The following is a 27,660-nucleotide window of genomic DNA, read 5'->3' as shown; positions in this document are numbered from 1 at the left end:
AACTTTGATTTGATTAAGAAAATACTTGTGAGATTAATTATCTCTTTGTTCTTTGAGAACACCTAAAACACCATTAGAGAATTGGTTGTTTTATCTTGACTTATCAATAGGTTTTCCATACCCTATTGTGGCGTCTACATTATACCAAGGTTTCTAACCACAGGTTGGTTAGGGGTTGAGGTCCATTCCATTAGAACTTGAACTTAATTAAGATCCGGGCTAATATAATACGGGTTTAGGAGCAGGTCGTCCTAGGTTCGTATCAGTATCTTTAATATTAAATTCTCATTAGCTATCTCCTTTGAAAAATTCTTTGCACCAACAACTGTCCCAACTTCTTTTCTTGCTAATATTTTTGATAAGTGCACTTCAATTCCTTCATCATGAACCATATCCACCCCATCCTCATTAAAATAATCATCCTGAATCAACTTTTTTGAATTCTGTCTTCTACTCAAATTATTATCAGTTTCCAAGTTAATAGAATGGCTTTTCCCTTGAATAAAATTAGCTTTATCATTAACACCCACTCTTAACCAAAACCCTTAAGGTTTCTTTATCAAGTCACAATCAATTTCACATTCTTTTAAAGTATGTCTAAGTTTTCCCTAAATAAGACAGAATTCTTGAAGTTTTTCATATCAAAACTACACCTAATACATTACCACCCATCAACTCGAGACAATTATAAGATATTAATAAAGACTCTAATATAAAGAAATTAACCCCAACATGTGCCATCTTTATCCGAATTAATACTAACCACATCCTCTAGTTTCTTTCTAATTAACATACCCAATTCCATTGTCATTACAATAAATGGAACATTACAAAAGTTTAAACCAAAATAAAGTTTGTCTTAATGAAAATTGATTAGGTAAAGTTGCACTTTTAACTTTTTCCAACAACACCAAAAATTTATCAAAATGTAGAGGTGATCCCATCATAATTCTCTTCTTTCCTAAGAGTTATGATATTGACTGGTGGAGAAGGAAGCTTTACTTGGTGATGAGAATCCATAAGTGCAATCATCTACTTGCTGGGGTGCTGATCCTGTACAAGTAAAGACTGGACCAATTACTAGGGCGCAAGCTAAGAGGTTTAAGGATAAACTTGTTAGTTTCATACAAGGAGTAATTAAATCTCAAGAAAGCATAATAATACCAGAAGATTTTAAGCTCGTGCTGAGCATCCAGGTTTTGAAGGTAAAAATGGACCTGGGAAGTTGTTTTGGGGCGGCAAGGGGCAAGCTTGGGTGCCCATAAGCATGCTTAAGCTCCCCAAGAGATCATTAAAATCATGCCAATGTAGAGGCAAGCGTGCTCAAGCACGCCTAATGGCGCCCAAGCTCCCAACATTGGCTGGTTTTGCACATATGGTGCTCGGAGGTGGTTTACTTGCATTCCAAGCAAACTTTGACTATTCCAATCAATTGCAACGTGTGGGAACCAGTTCTAATCTTACTAGGCATCCTATGTAGCATATTATATTAGATTTGGAGCTTAAATTAGCTAAGATTGGATAAAAACAGCTTATTTGGAAAGCAAGTCAACTACTTTCTAAATTTGAAATTTTACTTTTATATTAAGATATAGTCTTTGTTTATTGGTTTTCATTTAATTATTTTCTAGCCAAATTAAATTGGGAATGTTGAATTTTAATATTTCTGATTTTAAATTAATTAATTCCTCTTTCAAAATTAAGGAATTAATTAATGTATATTAGAATAGGAAAGACATAAGAAAATTGGCAATTACCTTTTGTTTAACCTTATTGGTCGATTTTCACCTAATGCCTTAGGGATTTGAGTTTTGTAACTCTAGCCTATTTGAAGGTTTTATTTTCTTAGTAATAGATAGATCATTATTCATTCAGAAAAATACTTGTGAGAGAGATTTCTCTTCGTTCTTTAGAACACTTAGAACACCAAATAGAGAATGAGTGTTCTAGCTTGAGTTATCAATTGGACATTCCATAACCTATTATGGCATCTTCGATCTATATCAAGGTTTCTAATCACAGGTTGATTAGGGATCAAGGTGGCCATTAGAATATAAACTTAATTTTAATCAGGGCTAATATAATCACTTGGTATCGTTTAGCTCTTTACAAGTGCTATTTAATTTCTTCATCAATGATCTTAAACACACCATCTTATTAAGTCCTTTTATTTTATCATTTACTTAGTTTTTAAGTGTTAATTAGCGAATGACTTAGCTATAATAATTGTTGAGCAAAACGGTCCTGTTTAAACTCTCTGTAATTATCGAATGACTTAGCTATAATAATTGTTGAGCAAAACGGTCCTTTTAAACTCTCTGTTTTGGTGTAAGGTTTATCTTCTTTCTCTAAAAGAGGTAGATTCCTTTTAGTTTCCATTTTAAGAGCTATTTCATGAAGCTAAAGCTTCTTTGATGAATGAAATCGTTTCTCCACTTGAATCTTTGAAGTTCTTAGAGTTGTTCAACTAGAATTTGCTTTATTTTCATGATTTACTACATCAATTTGGTATCAAAGCCTTAGATCTAGCCAAGCTTGCTAGCCAACTTTGATGAAGGAAGTAACTAAGTTATCAGAAACGATCAGAATAATCAAGCCATTTGGGCAGCAATTTGAGATCTAGAACAGAAATTTGAAGCTCTTTCCCTTGAAATTCGTTAATCTCGACGACGATGAAATTGAAGCTGCGATTTAACCAGTGATGCACCGTCAATTCTGTCCCCTGTATGGGGAACCACATTTAGGACATCATTTTGGGATGCTAAATAGGAATGCACAGAAAAATGAGGCATTTAATTACAATATGAAAATTGATATTCCTATTTTCGACGGGCATTTGAATATCAAAAACTTTTTCGATTGGTTGGAAACTGTTGAAAAATTCTTGGATTATATGAACATTTGTATGAAACAACAAGTGAAATTAGTTACTTATAAGTTAAGAGGTAGAGCCTCAGCTTTGTGAGATCAAGTTCTGTTAAATCAAATGAGGGAAGAAAAGATGCAGTTAAAATGTGGTGTCGAATGAAGCAATTGTTAGAAGCCAAATTTCTCCATCATGATTTGACTAAATTTTATATTATCAATTCCACCATTGTCAACAAGGAGCTAGAGCCGTAAATGAGTGTACTGATGAATTCTTCAGGCTAAGTTCAAGGAATAATTTGAATGAAACCAAAAAATAAAAAATTGCTATATTTTTTCTAACTTGAATTGGTCTATTCAGAAGAAAGTGGAACATAGCCCTATGAATACAAGAGACAAACCACACAATTTCCTCAACCCTAGCTCATCTTCAAATCAAGTTTCCAACAGTAACCCCAAAACCAACCTTGAACCTTATAACAAAGTCACTGAAAAATTACCAAATCACAATTTGAAACCATCTAACCTTTATATAAGACCAATAACCTTTCAATTGCTTTAAATACAACTAAGTTGGCAACAAGTCTAGTGACTGTCCATTAAGAAAGGTCCTCAATATTCATGAGGAACTTGACAAACTTAATGAGGCTTAATCCACTCCTGATAGTTAAAAGGATGAAGAACTTACATTTCTAAGCGGGACCTTGTGAACAACTTGTTTGTATCCTTTAAAAAGTGTTATTGTTAGCCTAACAACTACAATAAAGCTAAAGGAATGCTATCTTTAAGATTCACTGCACCATTAATGGAAATGTGTAACTATAAATAGTTGCAATTGTGAGAATGTTATCTCTAAACCTTTGGTAAAGGCTCTACACCTCCCAGTAACAATCCATCCTCAATCTTACAAGATTGGGTGGATTAAAAAGGGGAGTGAAATGGTCATTAATGAAGTTTGCATAGTTCCATTCTTTATTGGGAATCACTATAAAGATGAAGTCACTTGTGATGTTGTGGACATGGATGCATGTCACCTAATTTTGGGGAGGCCATAGCAATTTGATAGGGATGCTCAACATGGAGGCAAGGCTACACATATATATTCCTGTGGCATCATAAAAAAATAGTTCTCTTTCCATTCACTCCAAAACTTTCACACAATGAACCTACTACACAGCAATCCATACCCATTAAACAACCTAAATAGCAGTTAACCCCTTTATCTTCTACACCTAAACGACACCCAAACTACTCCACAATTACCTCTCCTATTTCCTTTCTAGCCACCTAATTATCTTATGGCTCTCATAATTTCTAACCCCCAACCCAAAAAGCTAGTTGTTCCACAACCTTTATAGCCACTTCTTAAAGAATATCAAGACCTTGCCTCTGTTGAATTGCCAAGGAACTACATCGATGCGAGATATACAACATAACATTGATCTCCCACTTAGTGCTGGTAGTTCAAATTTTTCTTACTACCGAATAAGTCCTAAAGAGCATGAGATACTCCAAGGAATTGTAGATGATCTTCTGGAGAAAAAGATGATAAGAGAAAGCTTAAGTCCATATGCCGTTCCAGCTTTAATTGTGCCAAAGAAGGACAAAACTTGGCGAATGCACATTGATAGTAAGGCAATTAACAAAATTATAATCAAGTACAAATTTCTCATTCCTTGACTCAAAGAAATGTTGGATAATTTGGGAGGCTCTCAAATTTTCTCAAAGTTGGATCTCAAGAGAGGCTACCACCACATTAGAATAAGATGATGAGAATCCGCCCATACCTGTACAATCGACTACCCACTGGGGTACTGATCCTATACAAATGAAGACGGGACCAATCACGAGGGCACAAGCTAAGACATTCAAGGATAACTTGGTTAGTTTCATTCAAGGAGTAATTCAATCTCAAGAGGGCATGACAATACCAAAAGATCCAAAGCTCGTCTTATGCATCCAAGTTATGAAGGCTGAAATGGATCCAGCAAGCTGTTTTGGTGCTTTTATGGACTCCGAATAGCAAGGAATGGAGTCAACACTTTATGAAGTCAATTGATATCACTAAGAGACCATAGAATCATATCAAGGCAGAACAAAAGCATCCAAATTCAGTTTGTGCGCATAAGCTTTCTTTTTTTACTGAAAATGCTCATTTTGATGCTGACTTTGACTTCTTTTGTTGATCAGGCAAGTTTCAACTATTCTAATCAAGTGGCAACATATGGGAATCAATATTAATCCTATTTGGCATCCTATATTTCATATTGGAGCTGATTTGGAACCTAAACTAGCTAGGGATTGGTCCAAAATAGCTTAGTTGGCAAACTAGTCAACTAGTATCCTAATTTAAACATTTGACTTTTGTTTAGGAAATAATCTTTATTTTGGTTTTTATTTATTTATTTGCTGGACAATTTACTTTAGGAAAGTTAGAATTTATTATTTTGACTGTACATTAATTAATTCCTATTTTCAAAATTAAGGAATTAATTAAACCAATTTAGCTTAGGGAAGGTTAGAAAATTCGGCCACTTTCCAAATTCCAATCCATGTTGCCCGAATTTTACCCTACTATTCTAGGGCTTTTGTTTTGTACTATTAGCCTATTTAAATGCTTATTTTTCAATGAGAAAGTAGCCTAGATATCATTCAGAAATTTATTTGTGAGAAAGAATTCTCTTTATTCTCTTTAAATACCTAAGACACTTAATAGAAATCAAGTGTTTTAGTTTGACTTATCAATAGGATATCCATCATCTAATGTGGCGTATTCATCATATACCAAGGTTTCTAATCACAAGTTGATTAGAGGTTAAGGTGACCATTAGAATCTAAACTTAATTGTGATCCGGACTAACATAATATGGCTTTAGGGGTAAATCGACCTAGGTCCGTATCATTTCGTATCAGAGCCGAATTTTATTCAGGTTTGATCTATCTTATTTGTTTTATTTTGTTTTGTGTTATTCTAGAATTTTAATGTTAGGTTAAGGTTTTTTTCTATCTCATTCACGTTCTGCACAAAAAAAAAAAAAATTCTACATAGCCAAATTTATCCTTGTTGTTAGCCAAAATTTTGTTTTCTAGTTTGTTGGTTGTTTGCATATTATTTCTAGTAATTTGGTTTATTTTTTATTTTTCTTTCCTATTTTAATCTTAATTAGTTGCATTCATATATTTAAAAAAAAAAAAAAAAAGAGAGAGAGAGAGAGATTTCAAAGCATATTGCATAAAAAAAATAAAAAAAAACTGAAAGTTGTGCAATTTGTTTATATTTGAAATGTAGATAGGGTTAATTTTTGGTGTTGATTCTTACGACCGGAGTTGTGTTTATATTCTATGATTAATTAAAAAAAAGGAAGAAAATCCAACTAAAAAAAAAAAGGTAAAAGGGATGATTTTTTAAGGATTGAAGAATTAAGATTGTTTGGTGTGGAATTTCAATTGTGATTATTTGGAGTTGCTGTTATTTATTCTATATTGCTTATGGAGATTTGACATTTGAGTGCTAAAATTGATTGGATTAAAATTGGTTAAAGGAATTGAGACAAAACTTGAACTACAATAACTAGAATCAACAACTATTCTATATTTTGGATGTTCTAAAGTACGATTTGAGGAAGGTAATTTTGGAGACAATTTAGAGGAGGAGTTTGATGATATTTTTGCATTCCAAGAAAGGCATAACCATGGGAGGCAAGCTAGAGATGAGGATGATGACATTGGAAATGTTAAAGTGAACATCCCACTGTTTTTGGGGAAAAGTGATTCGAAGGCATATTTAGAGTGGAAGGAGCGTATGGAGATGATTTTTTATTGTCATAGTTATTCCCAGGCAAAGAAATTTAAATTGGCTTCTTTGGAATTTGGACATTATGCACTCCTATGGTGTACTAATGAGCAAGATACCCGAAGGAAAGTTGGGTACTACATGGCAACAAATAAAAGGAGCCATGAGAAAGAGATTTGTGTCGACTCATTACCATAGGTTGCTGCATCAAATGCTTCAATCATTATCACAAGGAAGTAGGATCATGGAAGACTACTCCAAAGAGATGGAGATGCTCATGATGAGATTAAGCATGAATGAGGATCGTAAGGCAACCGTGGCACGGTTTTTGGGAGGTTTAAATCGAGAAATAGCCAACCAAGTGGAATTACAACAATATATAGAATTGGAGGAGATGCTTCATGTGGCCATCAAGATTGAAACAATAGGAGGACTAATTCAAGAGTTTGGAGAAGCAAGGAGAAAAAAGCTCCAATCGGCCAAGGAAAGATACAAGGTTGGATTCGACTCAAGCACCTAAGTTGGAAGGTAAATCTAATCCTAAATCATCAAGAACTAGAGATATTGTTTGTTTTAAGTGCCAAGGACGAGTACATATTGCCAATCAATGCCCAAATAAGAGAATCATAATACTGAAAGGTAATGGAGAGTTGGAGTCCGAAAATAAAGATTCTAAAGCTGAAACTAAATTTGTTGATGAAGAAATTGGAGATGAAGAACATGAAGAAGCCGAGACTCTCAAAGCTTTAAAGGCTAAATTGAGTGTGGTGGGAAGGAGGGTCTTAAACGTGTACAAAGATGAGGATCAAATCCAAAGAGAAAATATCTTCCATATCCGATGTGAAATTCAAGGTAATATTTGTAGTATGATAATTGATAGTGGAAGTTGTGCTAATATAATTAGTAATGTGGTGGTTGAGAAATTAGGAGTAACAATCATTAAGCATCCTGAACCTTAAATATTACAATGGCTTAATGATAATGGTGAGATGAAAGTAAATAAAGAAGCCAAAATAAAGTTTAGCATTGATAAATATGTGGATGTTGTATTATATGATGTTGTGCCTATGCATGATGTTCATAAAACAAAAAGTTAAAATCAAATTAGGAAACTAGTTGACTAGTTTGACCACTAAGCTAACTTTGACCAAATTCCAGTTTGCAAAGGCTTCAAATCAGCTCACATATGCCATGTAAGATGCCAAGTAGGATTATTTATGAGTCCCACACGTTGCCCTTGCTTGGAATAAAGAGAAAATATCAAATCAATAAAATACAGTGATGCTAACGACAAATATAGAAAAATCATCCAACTATTCTCTCTATGCACAAATGCCCATTGTGGTTGCTTTTGATTCTACCTTGTCTTGATTCCATGACCTGTTAGTGATATTCACTAAATCCATAAAGTGTTAGATCCATTCTATGCCACCCGGAGTCCATATTTACACGAAAACAGCTACTCGGGTCTGTATCGGCCTACACCGCTTAGATGCTTAAAACAGACTTTGTATCTTCAGGTATGAGCAAGCCCTTTTGAGAATTAATAACTTTTTGTATAAAAGCAGCCAGGTTGTCCTTAAATCTCTTATCTTAAGCCCTAGTGATTGGCCCAGACTTCATCCATATTGGATCAGTACCCCAGCGAGTAGTTGGTCGTGGGAGCACGGGCGGATTCTCATCAGAGCTCACATAACCAAAAAACCACAACACAATAAACTATCAAAGCTGAGTAAATTTCAGTAGCAGCAGCATCGAACCAAGCAATTTAGCTAAGGAAATTGCTTTATGATTTAGGTTGCAAACAAAACAATGCAACCTCCATTCATTGTGACAACACTTTAGCTGTTGCCATTGCCAAAAATCCACTACAGCATAGGAGAACAAAATATATTCCAATGAAATATCATAGCATCTGAAAGACTAAAAGAAACAAGGATAAAAACTTAGTCATATGCCCTACATAAAATCAACTTACAGATATCCTCACGAAGCCATTGCCAAAGGAAAGACCTAACATTAGTAAGGAAAAGTATTAGAGAATCATGGCATTGTTAGCCATGATAATGAGTAAACCCCTAGACCTAGGTAGGTAGGTCGAGAGGTTTACAATTCAAGCTTATTTTTGTATTTTGACTTATAGTTTGTTCTAGCCAATTTTGTGTAAAACCTAGGCTAGTAAAGCTGGTGCTTAAAGACACCAAAATGATTTAATTAAAATGTATCAGCCAAATTAGGATTTAAAAAAAATCAAGCACCTTAGTGACAAGGATGATAACATGGATAGCTGCTTGGTAACATAGAGTCTTATCATTCGGCCAACCTCTCATCCAATGCATGTCAAGACACGCGACATCATGCATGAGGATTATTTGAACTTGAAGTACTCAATAAGACAACAACACTTGTCAAAATTTAAGAAAGTATATGATGAAGTTGTATTCACACTTGTATTTGCTTCACCATGAAGCACTTAGAAATTATTGGTGTTTAAGTTGGGCCATGATGGGCTTTCACACCATTTTTGCAAGCTATATATATGTAACATTATAATGAATGAATAGAATTTGGTTTTCGTAAAATACCTTAGTTTTTCCTTTGAAAAAAACGTGAAACATCCATACTGGCCTTGTTGGGAAATTCAGCACCTTATTCAAAATCATAAAGGCCGAACACTTCAAAACACTTCCAAAATCAATTTCCAACAGCTTTAACCCTTGTTCTCTTTAGATAAATCTTGTCCTAATCTTTTAATATCTTTATGTAAGCTTGTAAATAGAGGCTATAGGACATGAAATGTTATACATACAATAAATTGAAATTCTTTCCACCCTTTCTCAATCTCTTTTTCATTCTACATTTTATTTTACATTGTTTATAGTATTTTTTGGCATATTTCTCTCTTGTTGATCTATACTTATCTTGTTTTATTCTCTTTGTTGTTTGTTTATAATAAGAAAGGAAATGAGTTAAAACCCTTTTTTAAAAATAAAATTAATAATAAAGCCATTCAAGCCCATTTTCCATTTGGGTTGGATCTTTAATATCCCACACCTAGTTTCTTAGCACTGAAACGAGAATATTCCACTAACACCCCTTTTTTTTTTCGATATTTCATAAAAAAACTTACGTTAATGTGATGTTACTTTGATCATAAAAAAAAGGTAGAAAGACCATAACGGCCTTAGTATTTTATTGATAAAAATAAAATTATATATATAATAAAATTAAGGGCTAATATCATATTGACTTTTTACTGTTTATCCGTATTTTAAATTATATTCTGTAAATATGCACTATCGTAAAAAATATTATGTTACATTTAACTATGGAAGGACAAAAAGGCAATTGGACCATTTTAACAATATTTAAAAATTAATATTTTGTCTTTTATATATATATATATATAGATAATTATATTTATATTAACTAAAAACTAATTATTATTTTTCTAAAATGAATAAAATAAAATAAAAATTAGTGATGCACTTCCTAAAATAAATGCTCTATAATCCAACAAAAATAATTATCATCCTCTACTTATTTTTTTTTCTTTCGTTAAGAATTAAATTGATTAATATATGTTATAAAAAGAAAAGAAAATGGTAGTTGATCTTCCTAATCAAATGTTCTAACACCTATTAATGGAAATTAATGATCTAATTATTATATCTTAGAAAATGCATTACAAAACAACAAAAGATTTAATTATCCTCCCAGATTTTTTTTTTCTTCTGGAAGTTAATTAACTAATTATTATATTGTATAAAATGAAGAAAACATAAACAAACAAACAAAAAAAGAAATAGTTATTGCTCTACCTAAATAAATTTTTTGTTACCTAAAGAATTAATTATCCTCCATAATACTTTTAGCTAGAAATAATCATTTTTAATTAATATTTACTTTAATTAGTTCGAATTTTTAATCTTATCTAAAATACATAGTATATAATAATAAATTATTAGAACTATTAAATTGTTTTTGTCTTCATTTTATAAATTGTGTATTGAACTTCACTTTTGAATTGTTTCTATACACTATAAAAAAAATCATAATTTCTTTAAAAAGTTATTTTAATATGATTCCAAATTTGTTTTATCAATATTTATTCATTATGAGTATCTCTAATTTTTTCAATATATTTTTTGATGTTCCATCTATGTTGATAATAGTATTGTATTTCTAATTTATTTATCTAATAGTTATTTATTCATTATGAGTATCAATATTTCTTTTATCATACCAAAAAAACAACAGTTATTTTTAAAATAAAAAATTACATGAAATATTTATGAGTGAAAAATAAAATAAATGATGGAAAATTGTATGAAATTGTTATTGTTATCAAATTTTCGTATCAAATTTTCATATGGTTTTTAATTATGCCATCTTTTGCTTCTTCTTCTTTTTGTTTTTTAAAGTCCGTTAAAAAATTTATTTTTTTGATAAGAAATTATTTTTAAAAAATATTATGGTTTCAAAACGTGAGGCATAAAGTTGAAGCTGCTTATAATAGGTGTGTGTGTGTGTGTGTATATATATATATATATAAATTTTTTAATTTAAGGGAAACGTATTAATATTTTAATATTATAATATATAAAATTATTAATTTATTACTAGGTTATATATACATATTGTTAATTTTCAAATGTATTTAATCAAAATATATAATTACATAATAATACAAAAAAAGGTTGATGTAAAATTGCAAATTATGTGACAAGGGTAATGGTAAAATACTAATATTTTTATATAATATTGAAGTATATAATATTTTTATAATAATGATAGTTGATAAAATATTTTTTTTTTAAAAAGGTGAATATTTGCTTTTATGATAAAGGGTGTATATGATATGGTAAAACATATATAAATAAATATCTATAAGACTGTTAAAAATTACTCATTTAAAGGGATTATTAATTTATTGATAAACTAATAATTTACGGATAAATAAATATTTATTAATTTAAGAAAATTATACTATTTTTTTGAAATAATTTTACTAATTATATAATAAATATTAATTAAGGAAAAGATCAATTAGACTTGATAAATAATTATGGGATTGATTACTACTTAATCAATAAATATGAAAAAATAATTAATATAAAAAATTTCACTCTACAGAGAAATATATTAATGTTAAAAATTCCATCGATATATGTAAAGTAGATCAATGTTCAGTTGGCTAATTAATTAGCTCTTTACTTATGAAAATTTATGAATCATTTGATCAATTTTTATTTCAAATCTTATTTTTTTGAACATATTGAAAATGAAAAAAACTTTAGATGCATATTTTGAATTAAAAAAAAAAAGATTGTTTATATATATTATTTATTTATTACAAATTTAATCAATTATTAATTTATATATTGAACGAGTCTTAAAGATTTTTTAAAAAATTATTATTTTATACATTTAGTGAATTTACTCGATCAGTATACAATCCAAGTTTAGACAAAACAATTTTATTTATTATCAAGATTATTTATTTATTAAAGTATTACTGTATTGACTATATCAATAACTAAAAGGTTATTTTAAATTATAAAGATATTAATGTCCTTTTACCTTACGACCTAAAAAGAAAATATTTTTTTGGATAAAAATTTACTGTGTGAGAAATTATTTTTGAAATGTTTAAAACCTTAAAATATAATTTAAAATAGTGGGAGATGATAGGGGACTATATAATATTATCCCTAAAATTAATTAAAGGAACATCACTTGACAATCAAATCAATAATTAAATTATAAATTGTAAATATCACTTGATAATCAAATCAATGATTAAATTATAAATTGTAAATATTATTATATTTATGATTTGAAAAAAAAGAGGTAGAAAGTTTTATTATTTTTTAACTCCTAATTGGTGTTAAAAAAAAAATCCTAATTAATCAACCTCTACCCTCTCTCTTACTTTTTTCCATTTAAAGCCCAAAAAATCCTAATAACTCTCCGATTCTCCAATCGATCAAAGGGACAACAACCGAGTCAAGAATCATAACCCTCGAATTCTATTAGTAGAATGGGGACTGAAGAAAAGGAGAAATAAGTCTTTCGGCTATTATACCTTTTTTGCCGTTAAGTTTAACAGACTTTCATTAACGGTGCGGGGTCTAAATGTGGAATTATACGGTGTTTAGGAAATTAACCCAAACTGAAACCGTAAAGCAGTAGAAATAGATTGTAGCAAGGCCTCCATTTTCAGAATCTCCTTTCTCACTCCTAGTGGCTCTAAGTCTAACCCATGCTGATGCTGATGGATGTGAAGCTCTTATCGAAAACCCTAATCCGCAATGTGATGTGGAGAACTTACTACACGAACAGGACCAACAAGGTCACTCTTTACTCCAAAATAAGTCCGCTCGGAAACCCAAGCTTGAGCCTTGTGCCGGAGCTCGAATACTGGGTGCACCAAGGGAAAAAGCTCCGAGTCGGCGAGCTTCAACGCATCATCCATGATCTTCGTAAGCGCAAGCGATTCTCTCAAGCTCTAGAGGTATACTTTTTATTCTTATTTTTTATTTTTTGTTTTTTCCTATTGAATGGCTCTGGTTTGGGGCTGTGTTTTAGATTATGATGATATTTCTAATGTACTGCATGATTCAGAAGAACATTTTCAAAAATGTTTTTGTGAGTTAATTATCATTTTGTTAATGTCAAATTGAATCGCATGTACCTCTGCATTTAAGTTTTAGGGATGGATTAGCTTAGTGGCAATTATGCGTTGAAAGAACAAACCGAAAAGGAACACTTATGTGTTTTAGGCCCATCCTGCAAAGCTACAGTTATAGATTGGAGGGCAATCTGAACTTAAATAGATATAAACTGTACAGAATGGTTGGGTTAACATCTGAATCTAATTGGTTTGGCACGGCCATTGGTATACCATTTGCATAGTAAATCACAGTAATCAGAACTGAAAACCATAAGAGTAAAATTTTCCAAGGAACGTTTTTGCCATTCAATTCCCTAGTATTCGTTTCATTGTTCAATTGGAAGCATTCCCATTGGTTATGCTTATAGGTTTTGGTTTCTAGTACCGCTGTGCCAAGATTATATCATTTGATGGCATAAGGATCGGGCAGTGGATTTGGTCCACGTGCAAATGTAGATCTACATATAATGGTACAAAACTTACAAATGGTTTTTTGCAGAGAATTTTAAAACATAGGTGATTTGTCTATAATCTTCTACTTTGTTAATCGCGATGCTCTATGGCTGCAGGTTTCTGAGTGGATGAAAAGAAAGGGTGTATGCATTTTTTCAGCAACTGAGCATGCTGTTCAGCTGGATCTGATTGGCAGGGTTCGTGGGTTTCTTTCTGCAGAAAGTTATTTTAACGATTTGAGAGATGAAGATAAGACAGATAAGACATACGGTGCTCTCCTGAATTGTTATGTCAGGCAGCATCAAAGAGATAAATCTCTCTCTCATTTGCAGAAAATGAAGGAGCTAGGCTTTGCTTCTTCCCCTCTCACTTACAATGACATAATGTGTTTGTACATAAATCTTGGCCAGTATGAGAAGGTCCCTGATGTGCTAGCAGAGATGAAGGGGAACCAAGTTTTGCCTGACAACTTCAGTTACAGAATCTGCATGAATTCTTATGGTATGAGATCTGATATTGAAGGAATGGAAAATGTTCTGGAGGAGATGGAGTGTCAACCTCACATTGTCATGGACTGGAACACTTATGCTGTAGCTGCCAATCTCTACGGAAAAGCAGGCCTAACCGATAAGGCAACAAATGCCCTTAAGAAATCAGAGAAGACGCTAGATAAGAAAGATGCACTTGGATACAATCATTTAATTTCACTTTATGCCAGCCTTGGGAATAAGGATGAGGTCCTGAGATTATGGAGTCTGGAAAAAACTGCTTGTAAGAGGCACATAAACAGGGACTATATTGTTATGTTAGAATCACTGGTGAGGCTAGGTGCATTCGAAGAAGCCGAGAAAGTACTGGAGGAGTGGCAATCGTCTGGAAACTGTTATGATTTCCGAGTGCCAAACACTATTATTGTTGGTTACATTGAGAAGCAATTGTATGGGAAAGCAGAAGTACTGCTTGAAGACTTGATTGAGAAAGGAAAACCAACCGCCCCTAACATTTGGGGTAAAGTGGCAACCGGATACCTGGACATTGGGGAAACAGAGAAAGCTTTAGAGTGCATGAAAGCTGCCCTCTCTATACACGTAGAGAAAGGGTGGAAACCCAACCATAGGGTGGTAAGAAGCTTGTTGAGCTGGCTTGGTGATAAAGGCAGTGTTGAAGAGGTCGAAGCCTTTGTAGAATCAGTGAGGAATGTTATACCAGTGAACATAAAGTTGTACAACGCCTTGTTAAAAGCACATATCAGAGGAGGTAGTACAGAAATAAATAAGGTTTTAGATAGCATGAAAACTGAAAATATAGATGAAGATGAAGAAACAAAGAACATCCTTGCCATGTGGCAAAAACTAGAGTCAGCATGATGCTTTTTTGCTTCTCTTCTATTCGATTATAATTGGTTGCATTGGCTGTAAAGGCACAAATAATGGGCATTCAGCCGAATTGTTTTATAGAGTCGTGGCAAGCATATGTACGCAAAGATGAAAAATTGTAAATTGATGAGCCGAATGATAATGATACTATTTTGTTCATACAAATAATGATTTTGTTCTGAACATAATGCATACGTTAACGATTGTAAAAATTGTGCAAAAATGTGAAACCTCTCTCAGATGTATTTTTGTATTTTATTTTAAATATATATATATATATATATTTTTTTTTTTTGGTTCCAGTCTTGCCTATCAAATAACTTTCCGATAGGTTCTACATAAAAAACTGGAAAAATAATGAATAACCAAACCTGGGAAAAGAAGGTTAACCAAAAATAATAATAATAAAATAAAAAAGAGAAAAAGGACAAAAAAAACCCCAAACCCAGTTAACACTTTCCTGAATGGTTGGCATAACAGAAAAAAGAAGCAAAATGTGAAACTCGTCTAGTTGTCGAAAATAATACGTTGTCTGCAAACAATCATCATACTAAAAGGGCGTAGAAAGCAGTTAAAATACTATTCTAAAGCAAACATTTGGAACATGTATAATATCCTTAAGACATTGAAAAACTTGTATATGAAAATGAGCTCCACAATTTCTGAAAAAATCGTAAACATTTTTCTCTGACACGGTAGATTTAAGTTCGTCATTGCTTTTCGACTCACACACACGATGTCACAACCTCCTATCAGCTTGCCTTTGTAGTAAAGCTGAGGAAAGGTTGGCCAGTTGGAGAAGACTTTAAGCCCCTGTCTCACTTGCTCATCAGTCAAAACGTTGAAGGACACGAAACTAAAACCCTTCTCTCCAAGGGAATTAACAACTTGGAACTAGAACCAAATCTGGGAGCATCTGGTACACCTTTCATGAAAAGCATTACAGATGAAGAAATAATCAATTTCCTCAAACGATCTTCAAGAGTTTCTTTCTGAATAATCCCTTTCTCAGCTAAAACCCTGCCAAGTTCCCCACTTTTTAGCATTTCCAATACAATGTCTGGTCCACCAATAAGTTACCCTTAATATGCATTTGCAATCGCTATGTCAAACCCACCAAGAATCTAACATTTGCAATAGAGCTGAGGAAAGGTTTGCCTGTTAAGAGTACTTCTTTAACCCCTCTTGAACTTCATTGTCCAACAGGAGATCAAAAACTATCAAAATTTTGACCTTTTCTTTCTTCAAAATATCTACAACTTTAAGGCTAAACCCACACCTATGCTCTTCAGGGTTTCCTTTCATAAACAGCACTATTGGATGAGAGTCAAGCAACTGCTGCAATCGCTTTTTCAGTGCATCGTTAAGGCCAGGTTGGACATTGTTCTCCACTTGGGAAGATCCATCTTCTTTTGTTGACTAGGATGGTGCGTATTGCAGCCATACCAAGACCTGCAGGAGCAGCAGGTTCTCCAGCGTGAGTTGACCCACCAACTTTAGCAACTTTATTTCCCAAACTAGATGGTTCTGTACCCTCCAATGTATCAATAGTCTTACCATCCTGACAAACAAAAAAGCAGGTAGATAAGCCACCTTTAAATAAAAAGCTTATCAAATACAGAATCTATAGCAAAATGAAATAGTGAAGAAGCTCCGTAGCTGTAAGGCAGTAAAATTAACAAAAGCTCCATAATCTCCATTACATTTTTTTTTTACCCTAAACAAGTAAGAAACTTTAGTGTCATAAATTTGACGCCCTCCATTCTGGTTAACATTAAAGGCAAGGCAAAACTTAGTGATGTAGGTTCAAGAATCCATATTGAGGTGATGCCAAGCTCACTTGAATATTAAATGAGGCTCTATTACTTTAATGCAAGTCATATTCTAGAGATCGATATTCATTGCTGATTACTTCATTTTAGGTATAATACGACTTTGCATATACTGCGCGAATCCCTGACCAATCAATGTCTGTGAATGAACTCATGACATTTAGCCCAGGTGCATACACTGTGCAGTCGTTTCCAAAATTATCTTATGTATAGTTAACTGTTCTGTGAAGAGTAAATCAACCAATAGAGAAACGCTATTTCTGCAATACAAAGTGAATATACAAAAAATCTTCACAAACCAATGATCCCTACTTCTCTAAATATGCATTTTATGTTTATTGTCTTCAAAAAGCAAGTTTGATTCTACCCATGTAAGAAGAGTAATTTTTAAAAAACAAAGCATCTTCACAAACATCCATTTATGTAAAATAAACAATTTGCCACTTTCAAGCACTCCACCCTGACTTTTTTGTTTTGGGTTCTATGTCAAGGTGACCGAGTTCCTGTTGCAGGCTAAACACTCCAAATAATTACTGCAGAGCTATATCAATAAATTTTCACCGTTTCCTTTTTTCTTTCAAAATTCTTAGCCTTCCTATAGCATTGGAAAACTAAAGTCTGTTAATTTGAGAGATTACACATTTTTGTTAATTGGATAGGTTTCATATACCAAAATATTTGACAAAATATAATCTAAGCACCATAACTATTTTTACCTTTTAATTGTTTATTCAGCTTTCGATGTGCCTATTCAGAAGTCAAGAAGATTTGTCAAAACTTCCCCCCTTTTTTTTTCTTTTTCTTTTTTTTCTTTTTTTTTAATGGTAGAAGAATACTTCCCTTGCTTTATTGTTACTACAACGATGAGTTTTATATTTTAATTATTAATCATATAACTTAGTGAGAAAAATATCCATAATTGCCTAATATATAAAAGGTTATGGATATTATTTTATTTTGTATTTTATACCAAATAATTCTCTATAAGAGGAGGGATTTTATTTGTTTATTATTATTTTTTTTATTTCTATCTTAAGATACGAGAATACAAATTCATGATCATTGTTTAAAAAGAGAACGGTTCTTTAATTAGATTGTTGCATCCATAAAATAAAAACCAATAGGATGCTGTGTTGCCAATGCCGATAAAATATAGCATAGATATTACTTTTTGCATTTTTGATTGAGGATGCTGTATTTTGACAAATACCATTTTGAATGCCAAAATAGCACAACAAAGGGCATTGAAAATTTTTGAATAATGTGATCCGAACGGTGCTCTTGGAAAGCGTGTGTAGAAGGTTTAGGTGCCATTTTATTGGTCTATTTAAATTTGACATTGCCATTTTTAATATTTAGGTTGAAAAAATCATATTTATTTCTAAAATTTTAAAGTGATATTACTACTATAACATTTTCCATTGGAGATGCTATAACAGCCTCATACTCATCATAAATAGGGACATAAGAAAACCGAAACCTGCTCAACCCAACTCAGGTGGCATGTTTATTAGAAGTCCCAGTTCTACAACTTCTGGCCAATCCCTTAATGGAAATGACCTTTTCAATTAGATAAACATGCCGTTGACATAAACTATACAATTTTCATTCTTTTCCATTGAGAAGTAATTGGTCAAAGCAACAAATAAACAATAGCAAAGGGGAAAAAAGATCTAACTATAAGATAGAAGGAAATACTAGCATTAAAACAATCACCACATTAAAGTTTACAGGTTGAAATTTCATTTACCCCATTGATTTATTCTCTTTCCAGATAAATTTACATTGAAAATACTAAATTATGTTTCAATTTCACAGCCCTTACATAAAAAAATAATCACTTATTGCTTCCTCCAAATCAATCAAACTTTGCAAAATTTTGATAGGAATTACTGACTCATGAGGACCTTGTCAGTATGAATTCTAAACTGTTTTAAACAAAATGCTTCTCTTTCAATTGTCTAATGCAAACAACTACTTGACAGAAAATCATCTTCTATGATTAATAATTTATGGAGAAAGCAACCTGATTCCACAATGCAGATTACTTCTTGACAAAACTTAACCGCTTAGGGTTGATCTCATCTAACCGGATTAGAATAGTTCCAGCATTCTCTTCAACCCACTTTATAGATTCTTTCTCTAGTAGCTTCATAATCTGTCAAAAAAAGTATAAGGAGCTTGATTCACTAGAGCTTTCTAGCATCCAATGAAAGGCAGAAAACTGAGAAAAAAATTATGCTGAAGAAGTAGCAAATATTCGGGCTTTCCTTTTCTCTTCTACAAGAATGATTTCAAATTAAATGCTATTTGATTTTCTCATCTTAAATGTTAGTTTATTATTATTATTATTATTATTTAAAGATATTACTTTCCTAATGTTTGTAACTAGAGAGGCAAATTGTAAGCAAAACCCAAAGGGTAAGGCAGCCTACCAGTCGTCTACGAGATCCTTTTGATGTGTCTATCTCATTTGTCTCAATGATGACCTTAAGATATTCAATTGCTGAAGCAAAAAAAAAAAAGATAAGGAAAAATCACTTCAATTCACATGAAACAATTCAGAAGTAAATTCTTAGCAAGAAAACAATGACTTACATGGAATGCCAGAAAGTGAAGAAAGATGACACTTTAAAAGACGTATTGCCTCCCTTGGCCCATGGTCATGCAAGTCGAGCAATATTTCATCTTCTGTCTCCATGTTTCTGTCAACACATAATTAAGAAATGAAAAAGTGTTGTAATAAATGCAGATTCCTGAGCAGCAATCCAACTGTGAGTAGAAAAACACATTACTATACACATTTTTCAATAAAATGGACTTTTTTTTTTTGGGGGGGGGGGGGGGGGGGGGGAAGGAATCCCTCCCATTCACATTGTATGATAAGAACAAATTTTTTTCTTAATTTATTTCTCATTATATTTCTATAGATGGCTTAAATTTCATGAACGCATACTTGTTTTTAATGCGGATATAATGACTGGTCCTAATTGTAGACCTCATTGGTCAACCCTAGATTATTTATTTTCAAGCAAGTTTTGTATGACATGTTCTGAATTTAAATTTGTTTATGGCAGAGGCGTTACGTTTTTTGACAAACCTCTTGTTTTTACATGTAAGAATAAATTAGAAAACATAAGTCTAACAGTCACATTTTAGTAATCTTGAGATTTTTGTTATTTGCTTCTTCTTCTTCCTCTTTTTTTTTTTTTTTTTTCCTTTTTGGTGGTGCATGTTGTGTTCTAGATATAAAATTTTGATCAAAAGCTCTAAAATGCCATTTTCATGACCTTTGTTCTACTCACGTGTTAGTAGACTGACCTGGTTTCAAGAATCATTTCATTGGACTTCTCATCTGCTTCATAAGACTTATTGTGAAAAAATTGACCCTGCCACACAAGAGAATTTAAAAAAGCGATTGTACTCATCTATTCCCATCATACACTTAAAACGTGGAATAAAAAAATAAAAAAATAAAATAAACATAAATAGTTATCTCTACTCTTACATTAAAAAAATGTATCCCTATAATCATTTGTGTTCATTATATAAGATCTTATACATACTTTTACCATGCAAGTTTATAGAATCTCAATCCATAAAAGGGAAAAAAAAAAAAAAAAAAAAGGATTAATTTTTACAAATCTTCTTAACTTCCAAGCCCACAATTTCTTTTAAAAGAAAATATTTAAGAATATTTTTGAACTTTGGAACTGCTTTTCTTAGCAAAACCTCCATCACTTATCTAGCTTTTGGCTTTTACACTATAACTTTCTTTTATCATAAACAAATTTTCAATTATTTTTAATAAGTTATTTCATTATAATAATTCACTCTTTAATTTCCTAATTTAGTTTTATTTTAAAACTACAAAAAGAAAAATCCCAATTAAGTAGGATTCTAAATTTTGAATTTATTTAGTTGAAATTGTTCACACACAATTTTATTTTATTTTATGTTCCTATGGACATACACGATATTTGTTTGATGTGATACTTTCCAATCATACCTAATACATACAATTAATTCACTATTTAAGATAGATCTCTTCAGTTAATTCATTCTATTATTTTTGTTTTCTTAAGAGCTGATAGAATAATAAAACTAGAATATGTTTGCTTTAAGATAAAATTTTTAATTTATTTACTGTGAATATTGATGACAAACTATAGATATATATATATATATATATATATTTTTATATTTCCTTTTTGGTCCTGATAGAATAACAAAATTAGAATATGTTTGCTTTAAGATAAAATTTTTAATTCATTTACTATGAACATTGATGACAAACTATAGATATATATATTTATATTTTCTTTTTGGTCCTTTACAAATATGTTGAATTAAAAAAAACGAAATATTATTAATTACTCTATTTATTTTATTAGTATTTTTTTTCTTTTATTATTTACAATTCAAAAATATGTTTTACAATTCGATAAGGCCAAAATGAAGAGAATGTGAAGTAATCTAAATTGTTGTTGAACAAAGCAAATCATAATTCTGCTTCAATAAACCCTATTTAAACTCTTCCTGCTGGCAGTAAGATGGAGAATTACCTGTTCTAGAAGTTTCCCTGCTCGAATATGATCCCCCTCGGTTAATGCATCAATAGCCTAACAAGAAAATTTGAAAAATTTAAGGCTACCAAGAGAAACTACATTCGATAATATATGTGTTTGATTCAGTGAGCATGTAAAATAAGCTCCAAAAAGAAATGTACAGCTTTATAATATTCCTTTGTCATGCCCCGGTACTCCTTAACAGCTCTACGAAGAACCTGGTAACTATCCTCTTCATCTACATCAGCAATTTAGGAAAAAAATATATATATCAGATAAAGGAAACTGTATAGGGAAATAAAACTAAATAAACATAAATTAAAATCAAAACATGCAATATTGCCACAAATTTTAGCAACTGCCTATGTACTTAATTCCCTAAAATTTATTAAAAGGACCAATAATTCAGTTCTTAAGTTGGAGTTCGGACTGGTGACCTAAAACTAAGATTGTAACAATTTATTAGTTATTAACTACTTCCTCAACAAGTCTGATCCGAACAACAGAGAGCGCGTGCGCCCAAACATTTAGCTTGTCCTCCTATAGTTATTATGCCTCTCTACACTCCATTCAACATAGGGAAATGAAGCTACCCATTAAAAGAAAAGAGGTCCATACCATACTCATTATGTTGCTGTGAGCACATTGGAGTTCTCATGCACCCTACAATAGAGTACTCTGGAGGTTCAACCGCTACCCGTCCTATTGCCCCAGACCTCTTCACTGCCTTCACTGTTCCTCTAGGTGATTCATCTGACCTCTCAGTTGCATTAAACAAAGAAGCCAAAACTTCCCTTGGGAGATCAATTGCCTCCTTTTGCTCAGTACATAATTCTACTCTCCTATTTGAAACCCTATCTCCATTACTGGACAAAGACAAGCAAAGATGCATTTAGTTTAGCTATAGGTAAATACATACTTACATACACACACACACATATTACACATGTATGCACTTATGTACATGCCATAATATATATACATATATGCATATATAAAAACATATTTATTATTTAGTATGCATCACTGTTTCAAGAAAATCCAGAAAAATGATAAACTAAAAGCTAAACCACAATGATAAAATAAGCATATCCTAAACCAAAACGATAAAATAAGCATACCCTCTAGAATAGTTCGCATGTTTTTTTTCAGGTCCTTCCGACTTTGAAGAACTTAGAACCTGGAGAATGAACTCAAATGAGAAGGAAAAGATATGAGACTACCATGCCAGTAATCACAAATTTAATTCATATATAGGCAAAGACATTTAACATAAGATTAGCCATGTCCACTCCACTCCTTTACCACCCTGAGACAATAACCAGAGGTGCTTGTCTTTTGCTTATATTAAGTAAAAGGATAGCTCTATATAAAGGCAACATATAAAAAGCTCATAAAAAAATGCAAACAAAAGCAAATGCTGCTATATAATAAAAGACCAAAACCATCTTTGTCATGTACACCAATACTGCTATACACCATAAATCAAGCTTGTATTGTTTACTTCACCTTTGTACCAAAGATTCATAACCCAAAAGTTTCACAATTACTCTCCTCACAATAACCTAAAAGGGAGAAGTACAGACCTAATACCTCAACTGTGATCTTCAAATACTAAAGGAGATAACAGCACACACTAGCAATCCATACTTTTTATAGCAAAAAGATAATCCAGTCAATTCCAACCAAATGTTTACATAAGAGGCAAGCTAAATACATTGACAATCAAGTTATACTTTAGCAAAGTAGTAATAATTTCCTGCGGTTTAACAAGTGCATTTAGTTTGAATATGGATTGGACAGGTGTCATTTTTTTTTTTTTTTTCAACTGATAAAACGACTCTTTCCCATCCTTGACAAACCACCCTCGCAAAAACTGAACACGTTTGTGAAGATAGAATAGATCCAACCTTTTGTAACCAAATTTATTTGGCACCTTCAGTGACTGATGCCAATTACCAAATAACTTTTAGTGCAAAATACAATAGTGCATCCTCTATTTAAATTATACTATAGCTCATAATATCACTCCATATATATATATATATATATATAACTTATATGTTGTCCTGAATTCCATAGCTTGGAAAATGGTAAAAGCCAGAACTAATTGTCTTTAAGAAGATCAAAATACTGTTTTTCCCCCTGTTGGGAGGCGTGCATTGTTAGCTTCAATCAATGCTTGGCATCATACTAACCTCATTATTGGATTTACTATCAAATTTCTTCCCTTTCTCCAAGGATGCAGCTGAAATATCAAGTAGCTTCTCCATGCTCTGAATGGCAAAATGAAATGCAGCTTAGAAAAGTGAATTATGTGAGTAGATCCTAACAATGTCAAGTAAATGGAAAAATGAAATTATGTTAGTAAATAACATGATTTCCTACTTAATGTCCCAACAAGTCATTCCCTAGTTTACAGCCTATGTCTCTAAATCAAAGCCTTTAAACTTCTATATGTTATCTTTTACAAAGCTAGAGAACCTCATTGGCCAAAGGCCACTTCATATTCTGGGCCTCATATGTATGCCATTAGTGATAAGGATTTAATCGAACATTCCTAAAAGGATGTTTCTGCAAAAAGGCTATCCAGGCCTTTGGCTCCGTTTAGATGACTAATGTCAATTACATTAATCGAAAAAACACCAATGTCCAAATAAAAAGGAAATAGGTATATTATATATCTGCTTAAGAAGCCTCCAAAAGTTAAAATACATCAACTCAAGAAAACTACATTGAAATTTCTATATAATAGTTACAACAAAATAAAATGACATTATGGACTACAATAAAATCCATAATGAGCCTTGATATTGAAGAGAGAATAATTGTACCTTCTGCATATTGTATCCACAAGTATCTGCATGTTCAACATAAACCTTGATCAGCATAAATAAATTCAAATTGTGACCGTGGCATCAATCTAACTATAATCTAAAAGGCAAAGCACTTAACTAAGAGACCATAACACAAAACTGTTTCCCCATAACACAAACTGTTTCCAGAAAGACAGTTTTTTATTTGGTAGATGACAAGTGGATATTTAGGTCCAAAGTTTCACAACCAAATTCTGTCTCAAATAAAACACTTCAACTTGTAGCTTATCTGATCAATTCTCATTTCTAAAAAACTAACTTTTATACCACAAAAGAGTGAAGTATTTAGCAGCAACTGTTTTTGTTACTTTACAGGAAGAAAAACGAACGGTATGTAAAGTTAGCACCTGTAGGCGGCATGTTTCCCGACATAGTAAAGTTATATATGGTGTCCTGATTTAAAAAATGTAAACAAACTAAAATTTTCAAGAATAAACGTTATAAATAATGATCCCACATCAAGTGGAGAATAGTTAACTAGTATGAAGTAAGAACAAAAAAACAGGGGAAACATCATTAGACTAAAATAAAAAAATGATCCAATAAAAAAAAAAAAAAAAAAAAAGAGGAGTGAAAACAAAAACAAAAGAACAGAGAGATTTTCTGCAAAAAGGCATTCTCGTATTTGCATTAAATATATGATATAAATCTAACTGAAACTAAAAGATGGTTGAGAAGACAAATCTGAATGGGATAGCATGAAGATTTCCATAAGTATTTTTCATATTTAGATTGTAAATTCAAAGCCTGAAAGAAATTAGTTTTTGGCACAAAAAAACTGGCTTACCAAGAATTTCTCGAATCACACCCCTTTCTAGCTTAAATCCATCTCCAAGCATTTTGAAGAGAAATTCTTCCATATCCCGGTGCAGACAATCATCCCTTGCAGAATTTGAGTTATCTTCTTTAACACAAAGTTCAGATACTGGCAATACCTTAGAGTTCTTTCTCAACGGTCTAGTTGCATTACAAGACCCATTTATTGAATGTGTCCCTCGAACATAATCTTTATCAATAATGCTTGAAACTATACCAATTGAAGCAGCACGGTGTTTTTGCTTCGAAGCTACGGAATTTACATTCAGTTCACATGACTGCCCAGCAACATTACCATAGGATGAGTCTGTAGATTCTTTTTCCCTTGACTCACCACTGAATGTATGGGTGGTAAATGTAGCCTTGCTTCCCTGCATTTCATACAGAATTTCACCAGCCGAATCTGCATTCCGGCCTGCTTTACAGTAAGCAGAAGCTATTTCATCAAGAGAAAATGCAGAACCAAATGCATCAAGCAAACTCTTCAACACCTTTTCTTCATCACTATATTCTGATGTGTTCAAACCAGATGCTTCCATAAAATATATGTTACTGAACATTGAGAACAAGAAGGGTCAATAAATTATGTTCAAATTAATAATTCATTCAATAACTTGGAACTCAGAGGAGATTAAAACAATAGAAAGGCATCTATTACTAAAATATTACACAAAAAAAAAAAAAAAAAGTGAAATGTTTCAGCAATAACTTAAATCAAAGTTAATCTAACTAGGAATCAATGAATAATATATGTTGACAACCACTTGAAAACACAAATACAATATCTTGTTTCCAGCAAACTAAGAAATACAAAATTATTAGTTATGTTGACTATGAAGGTGCACATTTACCTATATTGACTAAATTAATTATAGCTATCCAACAGATATAAAGCTGTAAAGGAGATCATGCAATGTTTTTTTTTTTTTTTTTCCTCTGTAAATTGCATGATTCAGACATGGTTTAGATGATGTTCAAGAAAACTTGCAGATAGAGTAGAAACAACCCAAAGAAAGAAAAAGCAATAAAGGATCAATTGAGAGAACAGAAAACCAAAGAAGAATTAATAATAATAATACTAATAAATTAAACAGTAAAAAGCACGCAAGATATTATCATGTTCTCTGTCTGTTTACATATGGATCATAAAAAAAAATCAAGCAATACTCAAGCTTAGGCCAAGCCTAGAATGGGCGATCTGGTAAAAACCCAAGTATATTTAACCGATTATACTACACGACTGATAACATATTTTTCCTAAAGAAACTGTATCGCAGCATCAGATGGATGGGGTGTGCTGCCCTTTTATAACAATTTTCTCAACGGACACTCAATCCAAAATTCATTAGAGATAAAGACAATGAAAAAAAAATATATGCCCAGAAGAAAAATAGCCATTTTTAGATCCTGAAGCTCAGAAACGGTAATGACCAATGAAACCCACTTCAAAAATGAAACTATAAACTCATATAAAACAACGACGATTCAGAATAATTAAATAAATAAATAAAAAGCAGTGGTTTTTTTAAAGGAAGCAGAATTAGATTGGAGGTAATAAAGAGTTAAAAATAGCACATTTGGAAATTCAATATCTTATATTAAACACATTCTCATAGTTTAGATGTATACCTTTGACAAATAAGAAATCTATTAATGCAAAATCCAAAAATAACAAGAGCTGGAGGTACCAATAAGGAGCTGTTTGTTTGAATTGAAATGAGAGAGTGAGAGGGATTTGGTGGAATTGTGAAGCTGAGAAATCAACACCACTCAACCAGTGAATGAGTGAGAGACGGAGTATAGCGCCTGTGATGCTGAGCTTTTGAAAAATAAATAAATAAATAGAAGGGTGAAGGAAGGAAGGAAGGAAGGAAGGAAGGAGAAAGGAAGGAAAGGAGGAGGAATAGATTTTGGCGCCTTGTAAATTGGGTTTCTGAGTCTAACAATTATTCCCTACCCCACGCGGCTTCTTCCTTTCCGTGTACGTTCTTTGTGGCCGCGTGATGCGAGTATGCCTGGCCTAATCAGGTATCGTTATTCCACCATAAAATGAAATTCAATTCGTTCAATCCATTCAATCCAATCCATTTTTAATGATTTGGATTAGATTTTTATATTAATTGGATTAGATTAGATTTAAAATATTATAAATTATATAGATTTGATTGGAAATATAAATTCAATACAATCCAAATAATATATTATATAATTAAAAAATTATATATTTTTTTATTTTTATATATAAATTTTAATATTTTTTTATTTTTATATATTAATTTTTAACTTTTTTTTTCCATTTTTATATATCAATTTTTAATATATATTTTTTCACATCTCCAAATCCCAAATCAATTCTTGAGTGAATGAATTTTGATGAATGTATTATTTTACATTATTTATTCTAA

The 27,660-nt window shown here is 31.8% G+C and overlaps 2 protein-coding genes and 1 pseudogene across 5 annotated transcripts; 1 reads left to right on the top strand and 2 right to left on the bottom strand.

Moving 5' to 3' along the window:
• Positions 1-12,652: 12,652 nt before the first annotated feature.
• On the top strand, positions 12,653-15,320 carry LOC107423876 (pentatricopeptide repeat-containing protein At4g21705, mitochondrial). Its single transcript, XM_016033525.4, has 2 exons — positions 12,653-13,175; positions 13,904-15,320. Exons 1-2 carry the CDS (start codon positions 12,924-12,926, stop codon positions 15,152-15,154), a joined length of 1,503 nt encoding a protein of 500 aa, XP_015889011.3. The 5' UTR covers positions 12,653-12,923; the 3' UTR covers positions 15,155-15,320.
• Positions 15,321-16,236: 916 nt separating this feature from the next.
• On the bottom strand, positions 16,237-17,414 carry LOC107423810 (monothiol glutaredoxin-S17-like; annotated as a pseudogene).
• Positions 17,415-18,669: 1,255 nt separating this feature from the next.
• On the bottom strand, positions 18,670-27,173 carry LOC107423967 (putative nuclear RNA export factor SDE5). Of its 4 annotated transcripts, none has more exons than XM_048472066.2 (12): positions 26,944-27,171; positions 25,227-25,807; positions 24,398-24,423; positions 23,762-23,839; positions 22,685-22,743; positions 22,182-22,429; positions 21,725-21,801; positions 21,561-21,617; positions 20,317-20,384; positions 19,594-19,700; positions 19,431-19,501; positions 18,670-19,153 (listed from the first exon to the last, which is right to left on the bottom strand). In XM_048472066.2, the coding sequence occupies exons 2-12, from the start codon at positions 25,792-25,794 to the stop codon at positions 19,040-19,042; spliced, it is 1,473 nt and encodes a 490-aa protein (XP_048328023.1). In that variant the 5' UTR covers positions 25,795-25,807; positions 26,944-27,171; the 3' UTR covers positions 18,670-19,039. The 4 variants fall into 4 exon arrangements, with proteins under 4 accessions (XP_048328023.1, XP_048328019.1, XP_048328025.1 ...); XM_048472062.2 differs by having other exon boundaries at positions 26,885-27,170; XM_048472068.2 differs by lacking the exon at positions 23,762-23,839 and having other exon boundaries at positions 26,885-27,172.
• Positions 27,174-27,660: the final 487 nt, after the last annotated feature.

This window comes from Ziziphus jujuba, chromosome 1 (genome assembly GCF_031755915.1).
Source record: "Ziziphus jujuba cultivar Dongzao chromosome 1, ASM3175591v1".
Taxonomy (NCBI): domain Eukaryota; kingdom Viridiplantae; phylum Streptophyta; class Magnoliopsida; order Rosales; family Rhamnaceae; genus Ziziphus; species Ziziphus jujuba.
Note: the sequence above shows the minus strand (reverse complement) of the source record. Positions and strands in the feature narration are given on the sequence as shown.

What these genes read in the sequence shown, in the direction of transcription:
- LOC107423876 (XM_016033525.4), top strand. Translation starts at nt 12,924, where the DNA reads ATGCTGATGCTGATGGATGTGAAGCTCTTATCGAAAACCCTAATCCGC. An exon ending in GATTCTCTCAAGCTCTAGAG is followed by an intron (nt 13,176 to 13,903) that starts GTATACTTTTTA and finishes CTATGGCTGCAG; the next exon opens with GTTTCTGAGTGGATGAAAAG.
- LOC107423967 (XM_048472066.2), bottom strand. Translation starts at nt 25,794, where the DNA reads ATGGAAGCATCTGGTTTGAACACATCAGAATATAGTGATGAAGAAAAG. An exon ending in TGTGATTCGAGAAATTCTTG is followed by an intron (nt 24,424 to 25,226) that starts GTAAGCCAGTTT and finishes TTGAACATGCAG; the next exon opens with ATACTTGTGGATACAATATG. An exon ending in CAGGGAAACTTCTAGAACAG is followed by an intron (nt 20,385 to 21,560) that starts GTAATTCTCCAT and finishes CTTGTGTGGCAG; the next exon opens with GGTCAATTTTTTCACAATAA.